Source organism: Mytilus californianus, unplaced genomic scaffold, assembly GCF_021869535.1.
Source record: "Mytilus californianus isolate M0D057914Y unplaced genomic scaffold, xbMytCali1.0.p SCAF_6, whole genome shotgun sequence".
Taxonomy (NCBI): Eukaryota; Metazoa; Mollusca; class Bivalvia; order Mytilida; family Mytilidae; genus Mytilus; species Mytilus californianus.
In genome coordinates this window covers 15,324,629-15,347,051 of record NW_026262712.1, presented here as the reverse complement: position 1 = coordinate 15,347,051, position 22,423 = coordinate 15,324,629, and the positions used below count along the sequence as shown (strand labels likewise).

General features: G+C 31.4%; 1 protein-coding gene across 1 annotated transcript; it reads left to right on the top strand.

Moving 5' to 3' along the window:
* The first annotated feature begins 68 nt into the window (after positions 1 to 68).
* Positions 69 to 20,810, top strand: LOC127704520 (uncharacterized). Its single transcript, XM_052208612.1, has 8 exons — positions 69 to 111; positions 3,139 to 4,532; positions 5,431 to 5,582; positions 6,141 to 6,308; positions 9,786 to 9,921; positions 11,634 to 11,750; positions 13,989 to 14,141; positions 16,328 to 20,810. The coding sequence occupies exons 2-8, from the start codon at positions 3,167 to 3,169 to the stop codon at positions 17,128 to 17,130; spliced, it is 2,895 nt and encodes a 964-aa protein (XP_052064572.1). The 5' UTR covers positions 69 to 111; positions 3,139 to 3,166; the 3' UTR covers positions 17,131 to 20,810.
* Positions 20,811 to 22,423: the final 1,613 nt, after the last annotated feature.

The window sequence follows — 22,423 nt, the reverse complement described above, 5'->3', positions numbered from 1 at the left end:
TTTCAAGTCTCGTTTAATGACGTTATCCTTCGTGGACAAAATTTCATTGGTCAATCTTTAAATGTGCCCCAAAATTCAAAAATGGATGACAGTCAAGCCTGGACTTGAAATGTAAACGCCAGTAACTTTTTTTCAGTTTGAATAGCAAAATGTGATCAAAACCTTCAAGTATCACGAAAAAACTTTAAAATTGAAAAAATTTAGGTATAACCAACTACTTCCCTGCACAGCAAATATGATGCCTCGGTTTTTTTCTTCGAATGGAACGAGCGCGGTGACATTTTTATATTCGCACAAAGAAAGTTCCTTACAGTTGCAACATTAAAGTTTAAGACGGTCACCCAGTCAGTACTAACATTAGATATTCCAATAATTTTCTACATTTTATACAGTATTTAACTCTTAACTTTCATACAATTTCCCTCTCAAATTTGAAATAATTGCAGACAATAAAATTTTGTTGAATTCATTTTTGGACCAACCAAATTTGTTTCTGGGAAGAAAAAAAACCACATAATCATAGAAAAAAAGAATGAAAATACAAACATTTCAAAAGTATACTTGTCTCTGAACATGTTTTTCCATTGTTCACCTAATTAATCTTAAATTTATTCGGGATAATGCACAACTTGTGTACACATTCGGTGAAATTTTCAAGACTTTTTTCTTTAATGATTCCTCGGCCAATACTTTCTTTTATTGCCTTAATATATGTGTCTGCTTATTCTTAAAGCTTTAATTTTGAGATAACATACTGCTTGTGGTTAGTTATTAATTTAAACATACTGCTTGTGGTTAGTTATTAATTTAGTACTCAAATCAATTTAGATGTCAATACACAACAACTAATACCTTTGCCAACTCCTACTCAACCAACTCCACACTATTTACCAACTTGTACTTTAGATCTAGTATTAAACTCTTTGAGCATCTGATCGAGAAAACAGTCTTCCTGCACAACATAAAAAAAAATGATGATAGGTGGCTGTACATGTATAAGGTCCAGTAGCAAATTTAATGCTTTTTTCAGGACAAGAACATGCAAATTTATATGAATCCTGCTTTGACTAGACTGACAAGCTGAGTCAGATTTTTAAAGTGCTACAACTAGTTTACAATGCCCCTGTTTTTTTTAAAGAACAAACTGATGGTTGCAAATGAATAACAATAAGCTCATCATAGATATCAGGATTGAAATTTTGTACTCCAAACACATGTTTCAACTACAAAAGACTCATCAGTGACCCTAGAATCAGGATATACATTTCGTAATTTTTTCAAAAGCTTGGCCAGGGATAAAACTTAACTTTTTTTTTTACAGGAGCCAGCTGGGCTACAGAATTGTTTTTGGCCCAGTTTTTTTCTTGGGAAAAAACAAATATACATCAAACAGTTTTTAGTTTAATATATTTATCAAGAGCTGAAAATGTTTGTCTTTGGATCACCATATTGTTGTCAAATGTTGACATGTTAGGCAAATCATTCCCTCCTCACTGTCTTTTAACCAGGACCTGTCTTTTTCCAAATCAGTTGAGTAATGCTTCACCCTTTTTGTTTTCTCATATTCACGAAAGTATGTAACCTTATCCCTCATTTTTTTCTTTTCTGTGGAGGCTTAGCGCAGCTTATATATTTCCACATTTTGAAACAGGAAGTTTACAAATTGTTTCTAATTTTAAATTTTGACAGACATGGGCATGACAACGATACGTACTTACCGTTATATTAATATTTAGGAATAAATAAATTGATTTGTTACTGGCTGTTTGAGTAGAAATGTTTGAAATATGTATCAAATTCGCTTCAGTATTTTTCAGAAATGAAAAAAAAAGCGTGTATGTAATGAAATTCAACCGGATTGACTAGGACGTACCGATTTCACTTGGTCTATTCATTCGTTAACTGGTTCCCCGTTTGAAAACATGTGACTTCCGTTTAAAACAAAACCAGCGATGTTTTTTTTTCTACGGAAAGCTTTTCCATAATGTGTTTTGAATGATTAAATAACCGTCGAGTACTTCTAGCGATAGAACAAACTTGTCAGTTGGAGTTATGAAATAAATATATTGCAATCGCTACCTGGGCGATCTGGAAAGTGATGTGAAGTCGCCCATGTGAAATTATGCTCGCCATGGGCGACTGGGCGACCGTTAAGTTTTATCCCTGTTGGCTTTTATAATTTTCCTTTACGGTAAAGATGTTGATTGTACAAGAATAAGTCCTCAGACTTCATTGTTCAAATTAAAGTGCCCCATTTATTCAAAAAATCCATCGAACAAGATTTCTTAGTAAAATCCTGAGAGATGTTGAGTATATATACAAAGTCGTGCCATGTGATGAATGATGAAACATTCAACTACAGTTTTTTCTCCGCTAAGCGACACAAAGATGTGCATTATTACGATAATATATTGATAACATTTGCATGCATGAGTTTGTTTGTTTTTCAATTTGTTCTGTTGTGTTTAGTTTAATTCGCGAATGAATCAATGGCATGATAATTGATTTGCATGACGGTTCGAATAGACCCACCAAGGCCTGAAAAAATTCAAACAAATGCGGAAAATTTCCAACGATGAAGTACTGCTAATAATATGTCCATTTGACAAGCATGAAATCTTGTCTTATAAATTCACCAGATGCCACGATTTTGAGTCTAGATTTCAAAAATTTTTCAAGGGGGGTAAACCCACCCAAACCCCCCCCCAAAATTTTCTGTGACCGCCTACTTAATCATTTTGGCCTGTTAGGCCAAAATAACAGGCCAAAATGAACGGAAAACCCTGTTTTCTTATACATTAGTACATGTAAATATTGTTGTCTTTGCTGAAATTTTCTATATTTGGCATTTCTGATCAAATAAAAATTTCAGACAAGTCACAATTTGTAGACGCTTATCTAATGGACAAGATGGGTTCAACATTAATGTTGAATGATATCCATTCATGATTATATCCAAGTTAAGAAACTGGTTAGGATATTAAATTTTTCGGTGGACAATAATATGTTGTGTAAAAAATGTTAATTTGTAAATGATATTCCATTTTCATCAGTATTTACAATATATTCATATGTGTGTGGAACATTGGCAAATTCATTTATATAAATATATTATTGTTACTTTAAATTTGCTTTCAGGTAATGCATCAGAGGACTTTTCAGGACGATGTCATCCAACCATGGAAGACATCTTGTAGGACCTCATTTCCCACAGGCTACAGCTAAGAAAACTGTGTACCCATTACCACAGCAATTAGCAGAGAAAGTGATTAAAGATCGAGGAAGAAATGCATATGTTGTTGTGTTTGACACCAATGAAACAGTAGACAGTTCATCTGGGTTGTCAAATTCTGATCGGAACAGTGTTTTGAAAACATCCTCCAGAATACTAAATGAAACGAATATTAAACAGGAAAATGATTCCTCGTCATTTCAGAAACTTTCAAGATCTAAATCTACCTCAACTGAGGATGTCAAAATCAACTTTTCAAACTTAGAATTTGAAGAATATGACAGCTCTAAGACAGCTGTCAAAGTTTTTAGTGATGATGATATTGATATTGAAATTGATAAGTGTACAGTTAAACAAGAAATTGATGAAGGTTATGAAGAAATACACCGTACAAGGACTAGTGAACCAATTGCAGGTTACATGGTTATTCCTCCTTCCTTCTCAACACCTTTGTCCTCAAAATTTAATTTATCAGGGTCTTCAGGCTACTTCAGTGGTGGCAGTAGTGGTATATATTCACAATTCAACACTCCAAGCCCTCTTCCAACACCAGAACAGGGATTTCAACATCCAGCAGCTAGGCAAATTATACTGGTTCCATCCTCAGTTTCTTTAGAAGGAAGAAATGTTTTACCTCAATATTCTAACATTTCACCTATGTCTTCTTTAGCAGCAGGCCTCCATAATTCTGCAAGAATACAGTCACCTACAGTGTTTTCTACTAAGAAATTTACTGGAGCAGATGCTTTTTCCTTACCAGAAAATCCACAGGAAAAATTTGTAAGTTTGGAACATGATGAAAGTAACAGACCACTGTCATCAATCTCATTAGAAAGCACATCTCGGTCATCAACTCCATTCCAGTGGGAGCAAGTTGAAAATCGTATAGTCATACAAGCACCCAATAAAAAACCATTAGATCTTTCACTACCAAATGTCAACAAAACTGCAGCAGAAGTCCAACAGAGTATTAATGAAGTTCTTAAAGAAATGCAAAAACCAAAAACCCAGACATCAAAAATTGGAGAAGTTGTCATTCATTGTGACGTAAAACAGAAAGAAACTGTTGTAATGGTACAACAAGGAGACTCATCTAATTATACCATTGGACATCTTCCAATGTCTGACTCTCAAGAATCAATAAACCCAAGATCTTCAGAAATGTTGCCTCCATGTATTAAACAGGAAACAGATGACATTTATTCCCATGATTCCGGTGGTTTTGTGAAATCCCCTGAAGCATTTGGTTTTACTAATTCTCAAGAATCTAATGATTCTGCTGCTGTTCCTATGGAAAAAGGTTTGTCAAGTTACGGTAATTTTTATATTTTGAGGATTTTGCGACTCTTCTGAGAGATACTTATCTTTTGAGTGTGAAACTGTCATGGATATTTGTATATCAGGTTTATGGTAACATTGGTTAGATTTCATCAACAGAACTGCGAGCACACTAGTTATATAAGCCAGCCTTTTGTTTATTATCATACATGGTCACTGAAACACTTTTTACAAATAGCACTAATTAGACCCAGACAATTTTGAGATAACTTGGAGGAAGCTTTTATTCTAGTAATTCTACACACAGTGAAAATTACTTATTTTTTATTTATGTATTTTTTTCTGGAAAAAAGTAAGGTTGGTCACAAAAAATGTTGCTGAGGCACTTTTTTTTGTTAGCCGTAGACATGGTAGATGTGATAGACAGTGGGCCATATCAAATTTTAAAGATATCTTTTCAATTGAGTGAAGACAAGAAAAGTTACGATTTTCACAGATATAGAAATTTTATTGAACCCATAAAAATTATTGATCAGCCAATGATCATATTGTAGCTCTATAACCATGTTATCATCAAATTACACACAGGAAGTGAGGAACTCTAAACACATTGTGTATGGTTCAATCAAAGTTTGTAACACATTAAATAATAAATTGTCATTGGTTCTTCTTTATAGACTGTCAAAAGACTTGAAAACAGTACTTTGTGAAATCATATTTATGTTCTAGATAAAAAAAAAGTAGCTGGTAATGAATTTTTCATTTTTAGTTTATTCTAATCTATCATGTTTATGCGGAAATATGAATCGGTTGTGTAATACATATTTTGATTTTTATTTTTAAAAGGTGTTCAACTTAGTTTTTGATATTATCTTTGATTTAACTGCATGTACATTTATAAAGATCAGGATTTTTTGTAGAGGTATTAGATACATCATTAACTAACATCCAGTGGTTGGGTGGTATACAGTTGAAGAATCCAACTAAGGCAGACAAGCCTGATCCATCGAAGTCAGTCCATAGTACTACACCTGTTCAATGGAAAAGAATGAGTACTGATGATATTTTGCGGGTAATTTATTAATGCTAAGTAGGGCAAAAAATAAAATTGACATTGTTTGAAGTTGCCTACGAAAATTTTTATGACAAATCAAGTTTTTTCATGCTCTAATGTCGTTTTCTTGTCTAAAACATGTAACTAATGTTGTTGGCCTAAAAAAATACAATCCCAACCTACTTACCTAACCCTAAAAGGCATGGGTAGGCAACATCAAACAAAGAATTTGTTAATGGTGGCCTAGCTGTAGGGAAAAGTCAGAAATGATAAAGCCCAAAACAAATAACACATCCTTTATAGCCAAAACACTCAAATAAACATGAAAAAAAGACATATATTTTCAAAGCTTTAAACATTTTTGAAAATTAAAGAGCTGCAAAATAGTCCACTGTATGTTATTTTAAAATTTCAAGCAAATTAACCTGTCAGTGATTTCAAAGATTTCCCTGTGAATTTTTATTTCACCATGAAATATGTGCAAATATTAAAATAATTATCAACATCCTTCTGAAAGATGAGTAATAAAATTAATTATTTCGTTTTACATGTATAATACATAATATATCTTTACAGATTGCTGCAGAATGTGGTAGAAAGAAAAGACCACCATTTTCTTACATGACCTTGATACAAATGGCTCTGCACAGTAAAGAAGACAAAAGAATGAGATTAAGAGACATATGTGCTTGGATAGAAAGTACATTTCCATATTACAAGTACACTGCCAAACCTGGTTGGAGGGTAGGTCTTCAAATTTAGTCTTTCAACATTAAAAAGAATTAAAAGCTTCATCTCAAGGAATTGTCAGTTGATAAACAATTAAGCTTTGTTGAAAATATTAAAGTATGAAATCTTGAAGTGGTCATTCAAGAATATTATACAATTGCATAATTACCTTACCGTAGAAAGGCTTGTATAGTTCGCACTGGTACATAGTCCGCACCCCCTTCTCCCCACGAAATTTTAGGTAAAAAAACTTTTTGTAACTGTTAGAAAAGGTCTAGTGAAACTCCGGTAATTTCAAATCCTGTGCGGTCGTTTGCGGTATTTTCTTGGGAAAACCTGTTTTCCATCATCAAACAGAAGCTGAAACTGCTTGTAAATGATTCTAGAACGCTTCATGATTGTTAAAATAAGTTTTATTCACTTAAAAAACAATTTAGAAACTTGTGTATGTTTAAACAGGAAGTTTAAAAAGCACGTGTAAAAGAAGAAACTAACCGGTGAGAGTCGAAATCCGTACATAACAGATATCACTATAATACGACTTTGAAAGTAAAACAGTTCCATCCTTTTGTAAAACAGTCTTTAATATATCTATCACATTAATGTTTGAAGGGTCTTAAGCTAATACAAACCATATTAGTCAGTATGAAACACCAAAACGGAACGAACAATAACCGATTACGTTTTGTAGTTTACAAATTCTAAGCTGGTTTACGGTTGTCTTTTTCACTATGTTTGTATCGTTTCAATCAAGCAGATACCAGTTTTTTTCAACCAATGCATTGAAAAGAAACGAGAAATTTGTAATGAAAGGTTTAGTTTTTATATTTATCAGTATTAATTTGATATTGAATAGAAATAACCTATTAATATGGATGAGTTAAAATTATTAGTTTGAAAAATGATAAGAGCGCCCTCTACAATTTAAATAACAAAGATGGCGGAACGTAAACAAACCACCTCGCCCGCGAAATTGAAATTTTTCTCTTATTTCTTGCTTATTGTACTCTATAGTCCGCACCCCGTCTGGAAGGTCCAATTTTGGAGAATAAAACCGCGGACTATACAAGCCTTTCTACGGTATATAGAAATATATGCTTGGATAGAAAGTACATTTCCATATTACAAGTACACTGCCAAACCTGGTTGGAGGGTAGGTCTTCAAATTTAAGTCTTTCAACATTAAAAAGAATTAAAAGCTTCATCTCAAGGAATTGTCAGTTGATAAACAATTAAGCTTTGTTGAAAATATTAAAGTATGAAATCTTGAAGTGGTCATTCAAGAATATTATACAATTGCATAATTACCTTATATAGATATAAGAAGATGTGGTATGAGTGCCAATGAGACAACTCTCCAAGACGGTCTTCAACACGGAGCCTTGGCTCACACCGAACCGCAGCTAAAAAGGGCCCCAAAAATTACTAGTGTAAAACCATTCAAATGGGAAAACCAACGGCCTAATCTATATAAAAAACGAGAAACACTTATGAACCACATCAACAAACGACAACAGATTCCTGACTTAAGACAGGTGCAAACAATTGCAGCGGGTTTAAACATCTTAATGGTACCAAAAATTCACCCTTATCTGAAACAATAGTGTAACATCACAACATAGAAAGACACACTATAAAATATCAATTGAAATGGCTTAACTCAAAAGATATATTAACACCAGTGAACATACACTGAACAAATAAATTTGATCTATGATATAATACAAAATAGATAAACTAAGGGAAGAATAATCAAAGTAACATGTTATACCGCTGTGAAATGTTAAACAATTTAAGAAAAACAATATGCTTGAACAAAAATATCAGCCATTTGCAATTACTTTAAACACAGGTAAATGAAAATAATTTTGTTGTTAGGTATACGTGTACAGTTCAAATAGAGAAAGGAAATATTTTTTTCTAAATAAATAATTTTGATGTTCATAGTACGAAGAAGTAAAATTTAAAGTAATACCAAACACTTATCAAAGCTGGTATATAGACCAGATATAACCCTGAATAACATTAGATAACAAAAAAGCATTACAATTAGTATCAACAGGTCAAATAAACAAGAACGTATGATTTGAGAGTACTCACAGTTACTTATATCGTATGTTTCATTAGAATCTGTAATTTTGATTTACTATCGACAATCGGGAGGCATTTAAAAATTATACTTATTTCCGTATCAAATACAACAGCTATGACTGCAAGTGCTATTCGTGACAATGTTAAAATGCATAGAAAAACAAACAAAAGCTTAACATAACTCATAATTTCATGGTTGTAACATAGAAATTTAATTATAAGAATTGTTTGCTTCTTTTTATAATTTTATAGGGTTGTAAAAGCTTTGATGCAATTATGGTATTTTCCACAGTTCATACACGTTGTGTTTCGGTCAACATTTTTACATACCAATAAAATTATAAAAAGAAGCATTCAATTGAAATCAATTCTTAATTAAATATCAATTTTTCACAAGTCTATTAAAACCACAAATTTACCGGAAAAAAAGACTGTAATAGTTTTATTCTATAATCAGAGAGAAAACAATAACGACAAATATTTACATTGTAAACAAACATTTTGCCATAATTTACATGTAAAAGTATATGATATTTAGCACAGTGAATATTACTTTTCTACAGGTTAATTCAAAATCCAATTCATCCAGAAAAAACCTACTAAAATAATACCAATATTAGTAAATGAAATTTTTTTTTTTACACCAGTCAGGATTTTAGACTTGACTATTTATTTTAGAGAGCACATTTAAACTGTTGGCTGTTTGAAAATTACAAGGTCATTAAAGAGTTTTGATTTAACAGAAATGTAGAACATTGCATAAGACCAAACAAGAAAAAAGTTTGTCTTCCCTATCTATTCTACTTTAATATAAGAATAAGAAGATTTGGTTTGATTGCCAATGCTACCACTTTTCACCAGTGATCAAATGATGTAGAAGTTAGCAGCCATAGGTCTCTGTACAGCACAATGAACAAAACCTATACCGCATAGCAAGCTATAATAGGCACAACATGAAAAATGACCACTGAATATCAGGCTCCTGATCTGGGACAGGCACATATAGAATGTGGTGGGGTTAAACAGTTTGAAATTAAAAAAGATTCCGGCTTTCTAATGTGAAAAAAATAACCCAAATTGGGTGCAAAAATTTCTAGACTCTTGGTTTGTCACATGTTTGTACTTCTGGGAAAATTAAACACTAGGTATATTTTGTTTAACATATTAATGATGCTGGAAAGGAAAATACCTATAATTTATAAAATTTGTGGTCTTATTATTGAATTTATGTTGTCTTTGATTTATATCAAACAATAAGTTTTTGTGTAGTTGAAAGTTTAACACATTGTTCATGGTCACATGTTGGTTAGTCATGAATGGAGAACACTTTTTTTCCTTCTTGTGTTAATATATATTGTCCATGTGAATACACTATCTCTAATTATATAATACATTTTTCAGAATTCTATCAGACATAATTTGTCATTGTATAGTATTTTTGAAAGAGAAACCAATAAGAAACATGGTTCATACTGGACTGTAAGAGATGATTGTCCAGAGAAATTAAAGTCTTGTCCTGTACGAGATACCAAAAAAGGTTTGAACTAACAGTTATTTATTGTGTTTGGCTGATTTATGTCACCATGGATACATTTAAATACTTTGTATACACTGCTGTCAAAATTTTTTATGAGAAGATTGAGAATTTAAAAATGGAGGTGGATAACTGTGTCAACTTGCACTTTGCATAGCCAGGTGATATGATAGCTGGTGGTCTGGGGCACCAGAAACTCTGGGGTATATCCTGCAATCTGGGCATATCCTGGCACTCATTTTCAAGTTTTGAAGACCCTTTTTGTGAACTAAAAGATTCCACATATATTTTTTTTATATTAAGCTGTTTAAGAAAATGTGCAGACAACAACTGACAAGCTGCAATTGTTTGAAACCTGACAAAACAATCCTAAATTCTACCTGCACTTAAAAAAAGATTTTTAGGTCGACATACATGTATATACTGTAGGGTGACTTGTAACAGGAGTAGTTTTTAGTACCCAGGCTTTGTGCTAATCAGAGTACAAATTTTCAAAATGAAGTAGCTATGTTATAGACAATTACATATAGAAACACTTAAAACATCATACTGCGGATGACCAAGTTAAAGGAATGCTAAACTAGACACTACACCGAACAACACAAAAAGAAGTCATTTTTCATGTGTTATTGCTCTGAACAGATGTCATCGTGGCCTGTGGTAGTGGGCCAAAGCCATCATGTTGCCGTGGGTCATTTGAATTTAGACAATTCTGCAGCATTCCATTGTCACTAAGTTAGTCATTATCAATAGAAAAAATTGTTGAATATTAAACATTTATTTCCAATTGATCACCTTGTGTTGCTTTTTATTTCACCCAGAGGGTGGGATTCCCCTAATGCCCATGTTTTTCGTTTAGTCATGCTTAAAATTAGAAGTTGGTTCATATCATTATCTCTGAACCAGTCAAAAGTGGTGAACTAAATTTATCTTGGAAGGATTTAACATGCATCCCATTTTCTTGCATTTATTGTGTGCCTGTTTCAGCTGTGTTGGAGCTCAACAATTTATCTACTGCTACTTTCCAGGAAATTAAATGCAACAATAAAAATAAACTAATCAGCGACCAATGACATGATCCAGAACTCCTTTTACCAAATTAAAATAAAAAAATATAGGACATTTATGTATTCGTTTTTATCCAAAGTAGGCATCAGGGATCTACAGTATAGAGGGTGAAAATTGCCAGCTACGTTCTATTGAAAGCACTTGGTATAATTAAAAAGCCTAACATAAGCTGTTATTATCCTTTTTATGAGCCTTAGTGGTGTTTTTTAAAGGGTTTCTTCATTTGAGTGAAAGATATACAAATACTTACCAAATCTGAGCTCAAAATTAGACAGATATGACAAAAATTTGCAAATAACTTTTTATTCTGGAAGGCTAGAATGATTTGACATTTGTAAAACTATATGAAAAAAAGGTCAATAGTGGCAACTGACCTAAATATGGATCAAAGGAGATGTTGTGTATGCATCAATGACTCAATAAGACAGCAACACAACGTCACAAATAACCAAAGAAAAACATGTCCAATAAAAACCAAAGAGAATGATTCTGTGTAGGGAAAAAAAATAATACATTAAGAAGTCTTTATGAAATAAAATAGTAAAATCTTGAAATTTATATGAATTATATAATCTTCACAGTAAGAAGTGTTTCAAATTATAAGATTTGTAATTTATCTCTTAATTTTTGTATGATATTTCTTGTAGATGAGGTCAAATCAGATTCTCCCCTTCCCTTTAATGGAATGATACCGGTGATTCCATCATATATACCACAGTCTACTGCTTCCACAACTTGTACAGGAACTCAGGCTAGAAAACGAGGTATGGAAGTTGTACTGTAAATTCTGAAAAATTTTGTGTATGCATTATTATTTAGGTTGTTGAACACTAGAGGATGATGATGGATGGCTGCTGAACGTCCAGTGGCAAATTTAGGTAGATAGGGTGTCTTCCTCCATCTTGGATTTTGAAATACCAGAAAACAATCGGTCTAGATCTTTAAGAAAATGTGAAAATTTTGAGAATAGTAGTTAATTCATGTGTAAGAATTTTCATTTCAATATAGAAAATGACATGTTTTATCATATTTATGGTTGTATTTTACAAAAAACAGAATACTTTTGTTTGATTCAATTTTTTCCAACTTTGCCACATAAGGGGAGGCAACTCAAATGTAAGGGCAGATAATTCAGATAAAGTTACTTTTACAATAGAATGTGTTAGGAATTTACCTATTTTATTATGTAGCAAGAAAACGGGTCCCGTGACCCCATTTTTTCTTTTTCTTATCTGTAAGCATAAAAATAGAGCTATCTTCTCATATTTTATCTCAAAATTCTATGGTGTAGTTTTCGTTTTATGGCAGAAAATTGGGTTTTCCATGCATAATCTATACAAAATCTGTCAATTTTGTACAACCTGTAGCGTGAAAATAAGCCCCGTGACCCATTCTTTTTATTATTTTTTTTAAAAAGCTTGGTATAAACTACATTTTGGCAAATTATTAAAAAATTCTATGGATTATAATTTAGACACCCCATCTACCTTAATATGCATATTCAGGACGAGAACATGTTAATGTAATATGAATATTAACCCTGCTTTGTACTAGACCAACACGCTGAGCCAGATTTTTAACGTGCTAGTTCACAAGGTAACAGTCTGCAGGAAGACATGTCACCTTACCCAGACACATTATTCTGACTTCGAGCCGACCTGTCTTTGCTCTTACTCCTTAAGGGCATATGATACAGTTTTGATCCCACGGTGAATTTTTGACGAAGGATTGCATACGAGCTATTTTTCACCTAGTCAATTGAAATATGTAATAAAGAATATACCTTCATGTGCTATTTTTAGAGATAAATGGGGTAGAAATCTTAGACATTTACTGGACATTTCGGTTTCTTGCACATTTCTATCCAATGGAAAGACATACTTAACTTTTTTGTTTCAAAAGATAAAACGAAAGAGGAGTTTTGTAAAAACAGCTGGAATATCTTCTCTACATATGTAGGTTTTGAGTTTGTGTAACAATTCTTTGGAAATAATTCATTTTTATCATATTATTTTCATGATTTTAGTAAAAATAAAACGGCATTTTTGTCTGTATATTTATCTAATTTTAAAAAATTTCATTCGTGATTTGTTCACAAATTTGTAAAAATTGGCACAAATAATCTTCATCATTTTTAAAAGGAGGGGTCCATGAACTAGTTTTCAAGTTAACTCAGTCTGAATGATAAAAATCAGTCGAAAAATGCATCTTTTTGCGATATGTCACAGTTTGACGTCGCAAAAAATAACATATTACGTTGGCGACGTCATTACCTCCCCTGTAACTGTATCGTATGCCCTTAATGCTGCATGCTCAGCGGAAAAGCAGCAATAACCAATTTTAAAGTCCATGGTTTAACCCGGTAGGGGTTCGAACCCAGGACCTCCCGCACTGAGGCAAAAACGCTACAACGAGACCACAAGGAGGTGATTGTTAAACAATGGACAAAAATACAAGATTGATAATTGAGTGATAATTGAATTTTTCATATGATTATATTAGCATTGAAATTACTATTATTTAGAGAGTATGTATCAAAATATTGTTCTAATTAATGTAATGAAATTACTGATAAGTAAAGGGAACATGAACTCTGTCATCTGTATGAAATAACAAAACACAGGAACTTTGCTAAAACTGTCAGTGAGCTCTAATGTCAGGCATTGTCAGTGCTTGACTAATGGACTGGAATTCAACAGCTAATTTATGGAAAATATACAAGTTACAGGTTAAAAATGTGTATGCCTTACACCTAGTTCTGAATGAGAAGAGCTTGCCATTTCAGATAATCCAGATTAAAAAGCTCTTGTTATCTTTTCTCATCAATTTAATTGTTGATTAGATGTTTATTTTGCCATATATTGTTAATACTATATATTTGTTTCTTATTATTAGATAAAACAATCAAAAACACTACTAATAAGTAATGCTTTACAGCAGACAGTATGTTTAATTGAAGATTTCTTTTCCCTAAAATTGATCTTGTTCTTTTGTATTGACAGCTGGACCACAACCAATATTACCTCGACCGTCACCTCTTGGTAATGGACCTCTACAGACCTATGCCCTGATACCAATACAAAATGTACCTAATTCTACAGCACAGAATCAAAATCTTCCTCTGACAAGTTCTCAGGAGTCTACGTCTAGTGAAAGTATAAAATATTTATTAGTCATATTAGACCATATGATACAAGATTTGTTGTTCAAATAAAATTTCTGGCTACCGTAATAATGTACCCTTGATGCATTTATTTTAATTGATAATTAGGAAGAAAAAAATGACAGATATTTAATTTGGGGCTTATTTGGCCCTGTTAATTGACTGAAAATAAAATGATTTGATGATATCATAATTGGGTATATTTTAACCTGCTAAATGTAGTCCTTTATGAAAAATGATTTTAATAGCTTTGTCTTGATGAAGAAATTTGATTGCGATGTCATTGAAGTGATGTAATAATGGCGATTTACCTAATTTTAGCAACAAAAAAAGGCAAACTTCATGAATATTTTGGCTTAATTAGTACAGAATAATATGTTTTTTCTTAGCAGCTGTGCATCAAATGTCACAATGTTTTACAAATTCATCATCTTATTTGTTTATGACTATTTATGGCTGTATTACCAAAGAATGGTAAGGCCAAAAAAAAATATATGTCTGTTTACGGTTACCCGACCTACCCTACTTTTGAGCGCTGACCCTAAGTCATTTTATTTCCGTCGTAAAGTGAAAAATAAACTAAACTCGTGTCAAAAGCGAAGTTAGTATTGCAAATGATATAAATCAATTGCCTGATACATCCCAATGTTCACAATCGTGAATATGACAGCTGTTTTAAGGAAATTCGCAACTCGTATGATGAAATAAACACTTTGCCGCCATTTTTTTCCAAGGGAAATAATCCAATCATCAAAAATACGGGTAAACTCGGCCCATGATCAACTCGTTCCACGACAAGTCGAAACTGCATGACTCAAAATCATATCACAAAAAATAAAATAAAATGAAAATACCGACCTACCTACACCTATTTTTTTAAAGTATGTAACCTTAAACAGACATATATTTTTGTTTGGCCTATATAGTATAAACTGAAACCTTAGTGCTTTATCATAGTACAGTGAATCAACTTTTATTTCTGTAAATTAGGAAAGTTTCAAATACAACTCATTTTTCAGAGCCAATTTAGCTTTGTACTTAATTCTAAATACAAGATTACAGAATATTTATGAAAAAGTAAATTTGTGATTAACTAGATCCTTTTAACTTAAAACTCATGTAAATTATAACCTCTTGAATTAAAGCAACTCAGAGTAACAGCTTTTTAAAAACATTTACTGAAATTTGAATTTACATTTTTTTTTTTTTAATCTTTGTTAGCTTTGTTTTTCTTTGTAAAGCTTCTTGTATTGCGATTTTTTTCTAATTTGTTTTATGATATTGTGTAATTGTGAAGGAATACATGTGGGACATATGTTGGAACCATGCTTATTTTAAAGAACAAAAAAGTGTTTGTTAAGATGTGTTTCTCACATGTCTTTTTCTTCCTTGGAAATGCATTTTCTGAATAATTCTATTTAATGAATACAAGATTTACAAGATTTTACAAGATTTATTGATAACGCTCAGACACATAAGTGTGTAACATGAGGTCAAAGTATAATACATAAACAATTAAATGACAAAATGAGCATGCAGTACTATTTAAACACATAGAAATACAATTGCAAATATTTTAGAATAAACAAGCAATTTTCTTAATAAAAATTGAAAGTCGTTTGTAGACTTCCATATTACATATGGACAATAATCCTTCCATTTTAATGTATTGCGAATTAATAGTATAGTATCTAGGTAAGTATTGGTTTCTATAATTAACAATAGAATCATGTTGACATACAAACAAAACATGAAATTCATCACCAACAAATTTATGACATAAAGTACACATTCAGAAAGCAGGGATATCATTGGTGAGCAATAGCTCTCAGTTCTACTTGTTAATTCTTAATTATATGTCATAAGATAATTTAAAAAATTCATAAAAAAAATGCATGTAGTTCAGGCTTATATTGCAATTTAAGTTAACTCTTCTTAAAAATTGTTCTTATTTTTTTCTTATAACCATATGTAGATAAATTAACATAATTTGTTTCAGTAATGTCCCTGACTGTTAAAGCATCCATATTTACTTCTTAACAGACCTTAATTTTCATCTTCAAATATACTTAGCCATCTTTTTTGTTTGGATGAAGTAAATCTCATATTGTTTTGCTATTTTTAACCAAAGGAAAAGGGAAATTGTTTATCATAGAATTTTTTTTAAATCTGTTTCAGATTCTCAATCAGATTCAAAGAAAGGCAATAAAACCAGAAAGATTGCTCCAAAATTGTCTCCTTCATTACTTCTGTCCCCACCAAACATAGTGAAACAGGCATGGCTTGATTCTCAGGCCCTGAGCAGTAGTGAGGCTGAAGGTCAAGGTGAAAGTATTAAAAGTGACAATGAAACATGTGCCAAAAGAGCCAGAACAGGCTTGCCTCAACCAAAACTATATTCCAAAGATTCTCAACCTGTTAGACGAACTAGATCTAGACGCAAGCAGAAGTTAGTTCCCAAAGAACGTGAATTAATGCAAGATAGTTCAGATGAAGAAACTGAATATGCAAAGTTTGTGTCACGATTAGAAGAAGAACTTCCAACTCCGATGCGGAAATTACTAGATGAAAATGTTGAGAAATGTGATGAATGTGATGAATCAAGTGCAATAACCTCTACTCCTCTTAAAAACTCAGGATTCTTACCTCAGATGCCTTCACCTTTCTCAGGACTTACACCTTTAAAAAATGAAAATATTTTGGATAATAGCTTCCTAGAATGTTTGAGAGGTTCCCCACAAATGATGACAAAAAAGTCCCCATCATCATCTTCCAGTTCTTCGCCAAAATTAGATTTGAATTTCATTGGTCTAACACCAATTAAGATTAGTAACAATGACAATTCATATAATCTATCAAAGTTTCTAGCTGAGTATCCCATTGATGCTAACATGGTGGATGATGCAGATGTGTTGCCGGTTGATCTATCTGCTTTGAACTGGAGTTCAGTACAAAATATGTTGCCTTTGGATAATAGCTGATTTTGTTTAAGGCTGGTTCAGAAATGAATATCTGTAGGGACTAGAAAGTCTGAAGTCAGAGCAATATCATTTGAATAAAGATATATAAAAGATAATAATAAAAAATTTAAAGCAAGTTGTTAAGTGTAAGTTATTTGTTAAATTTCAAAAACAAATTTAATTACATTGATTTCTGAATCAGTCTGTCTATTTGTTGTATTCAGGCTCAATTCATTTTTTTTTGCAAAGCTTATGTTATTAAAAGCAACATTTATTTATTTTTCATTTGAAATCTGTAAATGCAAAATGTAGTCCCAATATTGAAGCCTTCAACATTGTAAAAGTTTAAGAAAAATTAACGTTGATTTTTCAGTTACTTTTAACCATGAAATATTCCAAAGAAAATGTGTAGCAGTAAAGTCAATCTTGTTTATAGTTACATGTGAAAACTAGAAGTAGAAACAAACACAAATGTGGATCTAAGACTTATATTTGTATACATGTAAGTACAGTGAGAAATTTTCAACATTCAAAAGGGTCTGAGACTATAAATACAACATTTTAATAATTATGGTCATCATGAAATTCTTATTATTCCATTAAATGTTTTATATTTGTCACACTTTTTCAAATTCTGAATGATAATTTCAGAAAATCAATAACATATATTTTTGGCTGTTCCAAAATTTAGTAATGTGGGGGGGGGGGGGGACACACTTATTAGATAATTGAAGGTTTTTATTTGAATTTTGTAGTAGAAATAAGTAAAATAAAAAAAATTCCTATTATGGGGGATGGGGTCTAAGCAATGTGCCTCCCATATATTTAATTCGTCCTTATTATATATGAAATCAGACTTCTTGGTTTATAAGTAAAAAAAATCAAATGCAAATGATATATATGTACTTTATATTTATCTGTGATTAAGTAACAGCAGATCTGACAAACATGCCTGTTTCAAGTATTACTCCATGAGTTTAACCTAATTGAGCAGGGCTAAAATTAGTTACATTCTGCTTTTAAAAAAGGAAATCTTTGAAGTAATACTCACATTGTGAAACATTCCTTTATTTATGAGAATTAGATGATTAGAAATCAGTAATGCTATTTACTTTTTGTTTGCCAAATTTTCATAAATGTCATCAGCCAATAAGCATGATAAGCCTATTAGGTCAGGTCAAATTAATGGAGTAATATTTATGAAGATATTGTTTCTGTTCTATATCTGTATTAGTGGTAACATTTCATATTATGTTTAATGAATTAAAAAAATTGTAATTTAAAGGTTATGAAACAGCCATCAATTATATGTTATGTACATGTAGTAGAAGTGTATAACAAAAGAAATCCAGTATAGGCCATTAGGGGTATGAAAATAAGCAACATTGGCTTTTTATCACATTCGTATGAACAGAAGTTACATTCCATGTAGATCCTCATGTATTGAAAAAAAAAATTTGATTTAGATGTTGGTTTTTTTTACTCACATACTGTGTCAATAAATCATATATATACTACATTTGTAGTTTATTAATTTTAGTTGATGACTCTTGTTTTTTTATTTGAGGGAGTATCTAAGGTTGATTTAAAGACACTGCAAAGATGTTTCAGAACTGACATAGCAAATGAAAAAGGCTGTCAAGTTTATACCAAGTATCTGCCCATAATACAATATGTGAATAAGGGGGAGATAATCTACTTTATTTTATATCATTCTTCTTATAACTGCTTTCCTTAACTGCTTTGTCCATTTCTAAAAAAACTTTAAACCACTATTCATATTGTGTATTATTGAAAGGTAAGAATTACGCTTCAGCATTTTTTCACTATGTAACAATAACCTTTGTCATTATTTCCTGAATTTAGTAATATTTAAAACATATGAATTAAATACAGCTGTACTATGCTTTTTGATTAACAATTTTTGTAAGTCTATTGTACAACCAGCTTAAATGGTGTTTTTAAGTTAGATTTATACTGCTTGTGTTTCATGTTCATTTTCTACTTAAATCAATATATATAGTATTACTTTATAATTTGGTGATTTAGATAAGTTTCATGCAGAAGGTTATTCCATATTCATGAGTTGTGTTTTATATATACACTTTTCATTAAAGAAATCTAAAAATAAACATGAACTATTCATCTTTTTTATTGTAATCTTATAAGTAGAATGATAGATTTTTTCATTTTCTTTGGTTGTACTATATACAGTTATTTGAATCTGTAATGTCAAACAAGACAATTAGTATATCTTATTATCAAATACATGTAGTAATCATTTTAGATGTTATTATTGTAAAATAAATTTTGGAAACAATTTTAGTTTAATCAAGTAAGAAAATAATTTTGTACTCTCTGACATGAAATATGCTATAACATCTTTATAATATCATTTTAATATTTACAATTGGTCCTCATATTACAATATCTGTAATGGTTAGAATAATTTTTGTTATAAATTTTCACATCATATGAAAACTGGTTCCCATTTTGAAGTATGTGCCATCATAGATACATGGTAAACAATAGGATAATCCACCAAGATAAAATCAATCCTATTTACAATTAATCATATTTTGTTATTCAGATATATGCTATATTTCTATTGACTGTAAATGGGAACATTTCAATTGAAGATTTTGTAAGTTTAAATCTAATAGGATAACATGTTTTTTGCAAGAAGTGCTTCTATATTTTCATTACTTTGATTAGAATTCATGAAGTTTAAAATTTACAAAAATCATTCTCATTTCTCAATATACAGTCAGTTGGTGTGGAGAAAGTTTTGAAGAATTTAACTTTACAATCAGACCCAATTTTAAAATGGTTACCTAAGCTAAAAAGAAATCAATTTGAGGTAGTAAGACATATACCGGTATGTCAGTTAATGGACAAGTAAGTTATACATTGTAGTCTCTTGAAGATATTTAGATCTGTCTTTATTCTATTCATTTGTTTTGGTTTTCCTTCTACATACATTGTTTTGTATACCAGAATATTTTTTTGTTTTGGCTTTGTACAGATGTTGTACAAAGACTGGCTGTTTAGATCTATAAGTTTCTGATTGTTTGTTACAGTTGTTTGCTATTATATGTCTTAGCTTCAGAATGATATCAGATAATGATAAGAAATTATTACAAGTTTTTTCTGATATTGCACATCAAACATGGCTGCTGTGATAATTAAACTGGTTAATATGAAAAACTGCTTTTGTAGATGCCCATAGAAGTAAAATGCCCTGTTGCTATTCTGGGACACTTTTACATCGACCATCCATGTAAGTTTTATTAGAAATCTGAAAATATGGTAACGTAAATTCCATTTCATTTAAAACTCCACAATACATTTATTATTAATTTTATAGTGCCTTCCAACTTCCCCAATACAAAATTTTCTTGAAATGCATTAACTCTCTTAGATTTTTTTATGAAATACTTTCTTTTACATGGAATGACGAGAAACAGCTTTTTTATTGTGGTGTTTATCAAGCTTTATAGACTGTTCAGACCTTTATAGTACAATGGATGGGATTAGGGCTGACTTTTTATGGGCACATCATGCAGATTTGTTTGTATGAAATTTTGACCTTAGATTTGAATATTCTAATGAGAGCAAGATAATATTTTAGTGAATTCATTTTTATGTTGTTATGTTGCTTCATCTGGCAGCAGTTAATCAATAAAATATACATAATATTGTTTTATTGAATTTATTACAAATATGGCTGAAATTACTGAGGATCCATTTATTTTTTTGTGGAATGAGAAAAACTTACATTTTCATGGATATATGATTTGGTGGTTTTGCCTAAGTCTGCTTACAACATTATACAAAATTTGTAATTTTTTGAACAGTTGAATTTGTGGTTCACCTGTAAACACAAAATCCAAAACATTGGTATCCAACAAATGATGATGAAAACATATTCACCATAGTATGACATTTTACCTGCCTTCACAGAATCATCTTGGTTTACCACTGTGCCAAGTATTAAGGAGGAAGAAATGAATTGCCATGATTTCAATAGTGAAATATCCTAACTACTCTATGCTAGGTTTGTAATACGGCTTTGTTTCAAGGACTCGGAGATATCTTGCAAAAAAAGAATTCTAATGCAAGTTAATATGTACTTGTTCAAATCAAAGTTTCTGAACATCTGCCAGACATATAATTATTAAATAAATAAGGAGGGTGATTGTATTTTTGCTTTACTGTTATTGTCATAAAACTACAGATCCCTCATTTATTGAAGCACTTTTATGGCTTAATATAAAAATAAGGAGATGTGGTATGATTGCCAAAGAGACAACTATCCACCAAAGTTCAAATGAAGTGGATGTAAGCAATTATGGGCAACTGTATGGCCTTCAACAATGAGAAAAACTCATAAAAAATATGAAACAATTCAATTGAAAAAACTAATGGCCTAATTTATAACAAAACAATTTACGAAAAACAAATATGACAGACATGAACCAACGACAACCACTGAACTATAGGCTCCTGACTTGGGGACAGGCACGTAAAGAATGTGGCGGGGTTAAACATGTTTGTGAGCGCTCAAACCTCCCCTAACCTAGGACAATGGTGTTACAGCACATCAGGATTTTTCATGGATAAAAGGTTTTAACGAGCCTCACACACAAAATACATTTTAAGCATAAAATGAAACAAAGACGATAACCAGAATCGTCTTGGATGTAAAAGTAAGGATGTTGGAACCTTAAGTTTTAGTAAAATTATGTGAAAAATCCTTTAAATATCTTTTAAATGATATCCCTAATGGAGCACCAATTGATGATTGTGTGTAGTGTTATTTTTTTATGTCTGTTGTTTTATCATTTTTGTCTCGTCTGCAACAAGTTGTTGAAGAGAGTGAGACAAAGGGATGCTAACCTGGCAAGGGTGTAAAGTATTTAAATAAAGCATCATATGTCAGTCCTATGTTGTCTTAGGTAGCATGGTGGCCTCAAATGATGGAGGTTGTCAGTTTGAACTATGGCAGGGTTAAACCAAAGATGTGAAAATTGGTATTTGCTGCTTCTCCGCTAAGCATACATCATTTAGGAGTAAGAGCAAAGGCTGGTTGGCTTGGAGTCAGAATAAAGTGTTTGGGTAGGGTGACATGCCTTCCAGCTGACTTACCTTCTTAACTAGCTCAGTAATTTTATTACCCAATGGGATTATTTACTGTTTAATTTTAGTATGTGTTTTAGACAGTTTAGCAGTGAAGTAGAAAATACCTGGTATAAAATGGGCAGTCACAACCTCCCATATAAGGTTTTTGTTGAAAATCTTTTTAGGTGTTGTC